This window comes from Octodon degus, unplaced genomic scaffold, assembly GCF_000260255.1.
Source record: "Octodon degus isolate 3935 unplaced genomic scaffold, OctDeg1.0 scaffold00002, whole genome shotgun sequence".
Taxonomy (NCBI): Eukaryota; Metazoa; Chordata; class Mammalia; order Rodentia; family Octodontidae; genus Octodon; species Octodon degus.
In genome coordinates, this window is record NW_004524578.1 from 25,838,022 (window position 1) to 25,847,002 (window position 8,981).

Sequence of the window (8,981 nt, forward strand, 5' to 3'; positions counted from 1 at the left end):
TGGAATTTCCACAGCAGTATTCACTTTTTCACATTCCACAAGATCCTTCTAGTAATGGCAACATCATGGTTACACTGCACGGGCTTACATAAATTGACACATATACTACAGCCAGTTTGGCTAAAATGTCAAAATAAGATCAATTCTGGATGGTTAGAATTTATTGACAGATACCAAAAAAAAAAAAAAAAATTATTAGGTACCAGCTGGCCAAGTAGCTCAGTGGATTAAAGCACCTGCTTAGGCAGATGCAAGGGCCAGAGGTCTGATCCCTGGCCTGCTGTGCCGGCCCCGCCCCCAGGGTGTGCTGAGACAGCGATTGAGACTGGGAGTGGTAGCATGCACCTGTAATCCCAGCACTTTGGAGGCTGAAAACAGGATCACTATGAGTCGAACCTGTACTAAATACATGAAAAAAAAAAATAAGAATTAGGTACCAAGATGTGCTTTGGTTGATTTGCTCCTCAGAACATATATAAACACAAAAAGTACAGAGCTGTTGTCAGAACCTAGTAGGTTTAAAGGTGTTTGTAGCAATGTTTTCCTCTTTCTCCTTACCTTAAACCAGTAATTAGAAAACTTCTTGTGATAAATTGCTGATTTCCCTGACATTTTATGATACCTAATGAAGAAAGATCGTTAAGTTAAAAAATCCCTAGTACAATGAGGAATCCATTTTCTTTCAGGGAGCAGCAGAGAAGTAAAGCCATGTTAAGACCGAGGGCCTGCTAGTCAGCTTAAGACACATTTACCAAGCACCTTCCATGAGTACAGTGTGGTATTTGGCTGCTGTGTTTCAAAGTGGTGGGCAGTTTACTGAGAAGGATATGGAAGGAAAATCTTAAAACATATACTCAATAGTAGTTCACCTTACTATAGCTTAAAAGTTTAACAGTTTGGGTTTTAGATGATTCCACTTCTTCCTCAGTTCAGATCTGGTGCTGTCAGAAGCAAAGATGTAGTTGATGGACTCATAAGACAGATCCCACACCTGAGACTGGGTCAATTTAAATGTTTCAGCTGCGAGTTGGTACTCTTGAGAAAGGCATGTTGCAAAAACACCCTTATCATCAGTCTGCAAAGAGAAACAAGAATGTTTCAAAATAAAGAAGTAAATGAGTTTTTTTTAGAAATAACTTTTTTGGTTTAAAATATATTTTCCAATTTACCCTGCTTTTTTTTTTTTTAAGACTGAATGAGGGCTATAAAATTTGTTTCTATGCCTACCTATAACAAGGGATTTTTTTATATTTAAAAAATATCAGAGCAGTGTTTCAACCTCAGATGCATAATAAACTCACCTAGAAAGCTTTTAAAACATATCCATGCTCAGGGCTTACTCTAGATCAAATAAAGCAGAACCTCATGGGATGGAAGGTGGGCCTCAAGTTCCCCAGGAAGGGGTCCAGAACCCCTTCCCACAGAGCCGAGCAGGAGTTGCCCGGATCTTCTACAGCCTCCAATGGCCTCATACCCTCTAATTCTCCTTCCTGGGCATTACCCTCGGATACTCAAGGCAGTCAGCTAGGTAGTGAAAATGCAACCTAATTCAATGCAGTAAATAAAAATGAGCAAAATAGTTCACATAAAACACCTTACACAGATCACAGATGGATGAGAAATGCTGTACCAGAATCCGAAGTGGTGCTGGTCATAAGATGCAACCGTCTGACTTTTGATGTTTGAAGTCAAACAGAGTTCTAAATGAAAGTGGAAAAAAATCAGGTAAGTGAACTCACTGAATGAGAACTCAAGAGAAATCTTTCCAAAGCAAGCTTATTTGCACTACTATTACTATGTTTACAGACTTGATCATTCCTTATTTTTGTTCAGGAAGAATATGCTGTACTTACGGTAGCATCTGTACCAGCCGAGAGTTAATACAGCCTTTCCAGCCAGGTGTTTCCCTATCTTTTACCACAGTGGAGAGGAATGTTACAAGCCAGTCATGATGAACAACGCAGGGAATTATCATGAAAGCAGATTTTTTTTTACCATATGGGGAATTGAAACCAGGATCATCACACTGAGCTTCATCTCTAGCCCTATTTATTTATTTGCTTATGTATTTTGTTTTTTGAGACAAGGTCTCATTATACTGCAGGCTGGCCTCGGAATCACAGTGATCCTCCTACCTTAGCCTTCTGAGTGCTGGAATTATAGGTGTGCACATGAAGCCTAATTTATTTTTTATTTCGAAACAGGATTTTGCTGAATCTCACTGTCTTACTTTTCTCTAGTTGCTGCGACAGAATACCCAACATCCAAAGTTAGAGGAAAGGTGTATTTAGCTCACAGTTTAATAAAGTTTCAGTTTGTACTTGGTTGGCTCCAAGGCAGGGTGGCACACAGCAGAGGGGCCACAGTTCATGGCAGTAGAATACAGCAATAGCAATGGGCCTGAAACAAGCCTGTTTTTGTCCCTTATGTTGTATCCAGTTCATGGGAAATAGGATGGTGCCAATCCAATCAGTGGCCTGATCCCACAATCATCCACCCTTAATCCCATCACCCTTAATCCCAGCACTGCACTATGCATCAATCAGCCACCTCCAAAAAAACCCCCCTATAACCTTGTAAGGATTTGAGGGAACATCTAGACACAAACAGTAACAGTCACTAAATTGCCCAGATTGGGTTTGAACTTGTGACACTACCTGAGCCTCCCAGAGCTCTAGGATTACAGGTGTGGACCACCATGCCTCGCAGCAAAGGGTTTTTGAAGACCTAGTACAATTCCTCCTAGTCTTACACTGGAGACCAAAACAAAGGTAAGAAAATGATAGTGTTGCTTATCAATCAGTCATAGCACTGCAAAGAGCAAAGAACGGACATGGACCTTTCCATGGCTTCTAAGGCAACAGAACATATCTGCCCAGACCACGCTCCATTCACTGCCTGTTGCTTCTATGTAAGTCTTAGTTTAAGAATGACTTTTACTACTAACAAATTCCTACCTGAAACACTGTGTCGCTCCACGGTAAAATGCGGCAGTTAACTTAACCAAAGCTCTCTGCTCACTTAGGCAAGGCAGCCTCAACACAGGCCACTCAGTCCAAGTGATGATTTCACCTCACTGGGAGCAGAGCTGGGCTGCCACACCACCTACGAGCTCTAGGAAAGACCTCTCTGTTCCTTCTACTTTTGTGAACGTTTAAAAATCTTAGTAAAAAAACTTTATACTTATTATGAATTCACAAAAACTTCTACAAGGAGTTAAAAAAGCATAGTCACCAAATATTTTCATAAATTAGTGAGTTTATAAATTCAGCAAATTGACCATTTAGTGAAGTGGTTTGCAGCCAATCACTTGTTTCCACTATGGAAACACTCACTTTTATTCTTCAGAAAGAAGATGATTATCTGATCACTCCTGTATTATCTTGTTTAATTTTCCTCATAGAATTCAACACCGATATTTTCTTGTGTATTTGTTCATTGTCTTTCCTCTGCTATATTATGAGTTCCTGTGAAAGAAACTCCATCTGTTTTGTTCACAGCCTTATTTCCAGCAATTAGAGCAGTGATTTTAACAGTAAGCACTTTGGGCAGCCTTTCATTCGGGACCCCTCCTGTCTCTCGGGAGCTATTCCTAGTCCTCATTTCCCTTGTCGAATAAATTTTCCTGCTTGAAAAAAAAAAAAAAAAAAAAGCACTTTATAAACACACCACAGTCAAATACATAATGGTCAGTGGACATGTACAATATATTTGCATTTTTCCATAATTCTAAATTTTGAAATATTACCTATTTTCCCAACACATGTTGATTTTATTCAAGTCAACTTCAAAATTTTCGATGACCCTTACTCCTTCAGAAAAGAAGTACTGAATCCTAACCACGGCAGATTATAGCAGTAAAAGGCAGGCAGCCTCCTCTCAGGGAGCACACAGTCTAATGGAAGCTGAAACTTTACTTAAATGAGGCTCAGAAAGCACATACAACAAGTGTTTGACTTTCTGAATGATATTTATAATTTTTGTGTGTGTGTGTGCATTTGGTACAGGGTCTCACTACGCAGCTCAGACTCCTGGTGATCCTCCTGTTTTCAGCCTCCCTAGTGCTTGGATTACAGGTGTGTGCCATTATGCCTGGAATTGGTCTCCAGCTCAGCCGCCAGGGGGTGGTGAGCAGGTGTGGCATGCAGTATTGGGGATCAAACCCCTGTCCCTGCACTTGCCTAAGCAGGTGCTTAAGTCAACTGAGCTATCCTGATGGCCTGATATTTATAATTTTACATCAGCACTCCTTTACTTCCAGCTTGCCACCTGGGGCTGGGGAGGAAGGCTTAGGGGCTGCTGTCTGGGAAACCTGAAACTTACCCAGTGGTATCTGATGCTGCCTCACAAAGTTCACCAGATCCAGGGATCCTCTTTCAGAGGAGTTCAGAAATGTTCCATGCCCAATTCTGTCAGGAAGGAGATCTAGGAGCATCTGGGTTTCTTCTTTTTGATTTGGAATCTTCAGAAAAGTGAGAAGAGGGGGTATCAATGAACTCTTTTAGTGGTTCTTGAAGTTCTGTTTTCTATAGTGGATCCCTTATCCCTGTGATTAATTAATGCAGACTTTTTTTGTATGTGTTTTGTCCTGAGAGAGGGTCTTACTGTATAGCTCACAATGGCCTCAAACTCATGGCCCTTCTCCTGCCTCAGCCTCCCAAATGTTGGGATATAAGAATGTGCCACCATGCCTGGCTTGACATTTTTAGAAAGCTAAACTACTCATACTACTCTCCTAGCTTTTGTCTTTGACTTTGCTTTGTTTTTTCATTTTTGTTTTTATTTTTATGCTTTATTTGTTGGTACAGTGATTGAGCTAAGGGCTTCCCTCATGCCAAGCCTAAACTGTACCACTAAGCTATATCTTCAGCCCCTTCTGCCCTTTATCTTATTCATTCCTAAACATTCTTCTGAATTGTTAGTAACAATAAAAATTTGCCAAGGCTATTTTGTTCTTTTTTCACATCAATTCCTTAAAGCCTCACAAGAATCTTATCAAGTGTTAAAATGAGAACAGTAAAGCTCAGAAAAAGTCTTTTTCAAAAATCAAAACAAAATCTTACAACTCTGTATGTATATTTTGTATTGTATACCTATGTTCATTAATATTAGAAAAAGGTCTAGAAAAACAGACACTATCAACAGTATTAACTCTGGGGAGTTAACAGGAAGGGGGCTTCACATCTAAAAATTTTTTCTGTGTAATACTCTTACAGTTATGGTTTAGATCAAGAAGATCCCTTAAAGGTCTCATGCACTCATAGATGGGGCTTTTGGAAGCATCTGAATTATGGGCACACTATACCATCTAACCACTAGGAGGTAACTAGGGTTAGAGGCAGGTTATTAGAGCTGTGATAGAGCTACTTTCACAGACCTCCCTTTTTTCTTTTTTTTTTCATTGGTATTTTTTTTTCCCTCAATCAGATTTTATTCGTACATTTTATATATACCTAATGATCACATTTATCATAGAATTAATACCTATACATAATATAACTTGATTCTTTTTTCCAATTTCAGTACCCTTCAAACCCTTCTCAAAGAGCAATCTCAGTTTTGCTTTATTTTTTTTTATTTTTTATTTATTTATTTTATTTTATTTTATTTTTTTGCTTTATTTTTATGAGGGAAGAGCAAAAAGCTCCACTTGTACAGAAAACTAATATTTACAAGACACATAAATTAGAAAATGATTAGTGACAATAGCATAACCTTAAATCCTCTCCCTTTTTTCTGTTTCCTGGCCCCCATGACATGAACAGCTTTTCCTCTGTTAGGCCCTTCTGCCAGGTGGTTGTCTGCCTTGAAGCCAGTCAACCATGAACCAAACCAACCTCTTTTAAGTTGTGTATGTCAGGTAGTATGTCTCAGTGACAAGAAAGTGACTACCAAAATACCTACACTTGAAATTTTTTCAGTTACATACAACTTTTAAACAAGTATTTTTAAAAAAAATCATCTAAGGTCATAGAGCTAGTGAGTGGTAAAGACAGGTAAGATCTAACTCCATCTGACACTTCCCACACCATGCTCATGTTTTATCTTGATAAGGCTAGCTACAGACATACCACAGTTGCCATAAAAATGTCTAGCTGTGCTCTTTTTTCTCCTACACAGCCCCAAAACAAATGCTTAGAACATCATGAAATGCAATTATTTTATATCTGATGAATCAAACAAGCAAAACAACAGAAAATAAGGTAAATGGGTACCAAAGCTATGCACAGGCCAGAGATAACTTGTCATAGTAACACATGCTATTCTACTTTACTGACCAGTAACTTCTACTGGGCACTGCCTACGTGAGCTAGAAGGTTTCTTATGAGTCTGTTTTATTAGACTGTAGAAACATGAACTATAGATTTTAAGTTCTGCCACTAGATTAAAGATTACTGACCTGCTTGCAGGAAAAAGGTTCTAATTTCTTAATCTTTATACCATGATGGTACTCAGCCTTTTTATATTACCCCATTTAACAGTCACAAGAAGTTTAGTAAAGAAGCATAGTAAGTCTTATTTTCTGCATATTAGAAATAGCTAAAAATACTGAGGTAGAAAAAAATTCATCAATAAAATAAGGAAAAGAACAATAGAGGTCCTTATTTCCCTCACAGGGATGTGCTTAAGAAAAATATGTGTTTCTAGTCGTTATCCATCTGCTGTCATTGTCCTCATGGTATCACAAAGCTAGGGACCAATGAAGAACAGTAGGTTTCCTTTCTAAGCCCCCTCCTCAACTCTGGGCCATCTTGAGCTTTATTTTATGATGATTAGCTATTTTATTGCCAGTGTATGTCATACATTTAGGTCTGTCCTATTATGAAGACAGGTAAGGTGAACTGGTACTTTTTCTTAAGAGTTAGCTTATGAATGACAAGGCTGGTGGTGAAAATTCAAACAGCTTCTATAGCAAGATGTCATGAAGATCTCTGTAATTACACAGCTGGAATTCAAGTCAACAGCCACTCCCACGAACCACAAAAAGCTTAAAACAGTAAACAAGAGACTAAAGTAAGTAATGTATTATCATTTTAATTTACATTTAAAAATAATTCTGTGTTCCCCCTTTAAAAATGTTCTCCTAAGCCAGGTTTATTTTTAGTTACTTGAACGAAACCCTACTGTTTTCTGTCACAATCTTCCCTCTCCAGCCTAAGACAGCACTGCTTACCTCTGAAAGATGCAATGCCAACTTCAGGCCTGCTTTTTTAGCTTCTAAAAGTGGTTCCAAGAAGTCTTTTGCTTGTCCTATCTTGAAAAGTTAAAACGAAAACGCATGAGAATTCTGAGCAAACTGAAGAACTGGGTATCTCTGCTCCAATAAACAAAAGAATAAAATAACAGCACAAAAAAATAAAGATACTGATTTATTTGCATATTTTGTTTGTGATGCACTCCTAAGGTGCTAGCTACTTTGGGGAATAAAACGCTGGCAAAGGCAGAGTCCCTGCTTTTAAGAATTTTTCTTTCTTCTTTTTGTCTTTTTGAGACAGGGTCTCACTACACAGTTCAGGCTGGTCTTGAGCTCACTTTACAGCCCAGGCTGGTCTCAAACTCACAGTGATACTCCTGCCTCAGTTTCCCAAGTGCTGGGTGGGATTATAGGCATGCACCACCATGCCCAGCTATTATAATCCTTAAGTCCATTGTCAGTGCACCTCAGGTCAATCACTTAAGCTGGATACAACAATCGCCAAATTTTATTTCTGGAATAAGACCTAGATATTTAGTGCTAAATACAACTTGCTTGATTCAGGAACCTTATGTAAGCATTAAAATTAGTAAATATGGGGCCGGGGAGACAGCTCAGCAGAATAAGCACTTGCCTGGCAAGCGCAAGGGCCTGAGTTCAATCCCCAGTTCCACCAAAAAAAAAAAAAAAAAAAAAAAACCAGCCCACAAAAAACTAGTAAATAGGTAGATATTAGGTTTAGACAAAGCCATCAGCACCAGCTTCATGGGCCTCCCTCGTTCAGTGGTTTTCAACCAGGAATAATTATGTGATCCAGGGGACATTTGTCAAGGTCTGGAAAATTTCCCATTTCTTACTAGGAGGGTGTTACTGGCACCTAGTGGGCAGAGATTAAAGCATAAGGCTGTCCCCAAAAGAAAAAAGTCTGACCAGGAATATCAAGACTTCTTTTTGGAGCTTTCACTTCAGAAACTCCAGTCAACTTTTTTGAACTGGGGGGCAATTCTGTGAACTAATTAAGCCTTTAATGCCCTAAGACATTCCCCCACTGTATATAATGAATTAACTTCTCTCGTGTACATACATACTGGAACTACCCATGTACTATCTTTAACAAAATGGAGAAAATGGCCAGATAGAAAAGTATTTTTTTTAGGGTGCTTTATTCTTTCAGACTCCTGGTTAAGAACAGCTGCTCTAGACATTCAGTTCATTGAAGACAGAAAAGCATCTGCTGGACTTTCTGGAGAATCAAGATGCTATAAGTTAATCTTTACCCCACTAATTTGACCTTTAAAAAATAAAATACATTTAGGAAAAATTACTTACAGTAGGATCTCCACTGAAGTCAAGGCCAAGAACAGTATCCCCAGCTGAAAGGTAGAATTCTTTAGCAAGTTTAACAGTCTCCTTGGCTACCAAAGAGCCACCTCTTCTATCAATTGCTATCAGATACCTTTAATATAAGAAAAACATAGTTGTAAATGAAAAAGACAATTCTGAGTATGGCTCATCAGAGGCTGCATGTAATACAGGTTATAGCCTGAGTCAAGACAGCACATTTTATTTGCCAGACAGAACGAGACATGAATTCCTAAATACTAGGGACAGTACCTTGCCACTGTTTAAGTTTCCAGTTGTTACAATTTGTTTAAGCATTTGTCTTTTCCCAGTTTGACTGAGGATCTTTTTTTTTTTCAAAGTTTTATTGATAAACAGATAGCAATGAGACAGTTTCAAATCAAATCAGAAGTACAGTTTCAACAAATAATACACTGCATATATT

The 8,981-nt window shown here is 38.5% G+C and overlaps 1 protein-coding gene across 2 annotated transcripts in view; it reads right to left on the reverse strand.

Moving 5' to 3' along the window:
• Positions 1-377: 377 nt before the first annotated feature.
• Positions 378-8,981, reverse strand: part of Adal (adenosine deaminase like) — a 27,412-nt gene continuing 18,808 nt past the window's right edge. Inside the window, exons 7-12 of one of the 2 annotated variants that reach the window (XM_023711120.1) lie at positions 8,525-8,651; positions 7,175-7,255; positions 4,324-4,462; positions 1,600-1,700; positions 870-1,075; positions 378-396 (exon numbers count right to left, since the gene is read on the reverse strand). In XM_023711120.1, coding sequence (XP_023566888.1) covers positions 881-1,075; positions 1,600-1,700; positions 4,324-4,462; positions 7,175-7,255; positions 8,525-8,651 — 643 coding nt within the window. In that variant the 3' untranslated portion in view covers positions 378-396; positions 870-880. Of the gene's footprint in view, positions 402-869; positions 1,076-1,599; positions 1,701-4,323; positions 4,463-7,174; positions 7,256-8,524; positions 8,652-8,981 lie in introns of both variants that reach the window. The other variant, XM_004623362.2, reaches the window with a different exon arrangement.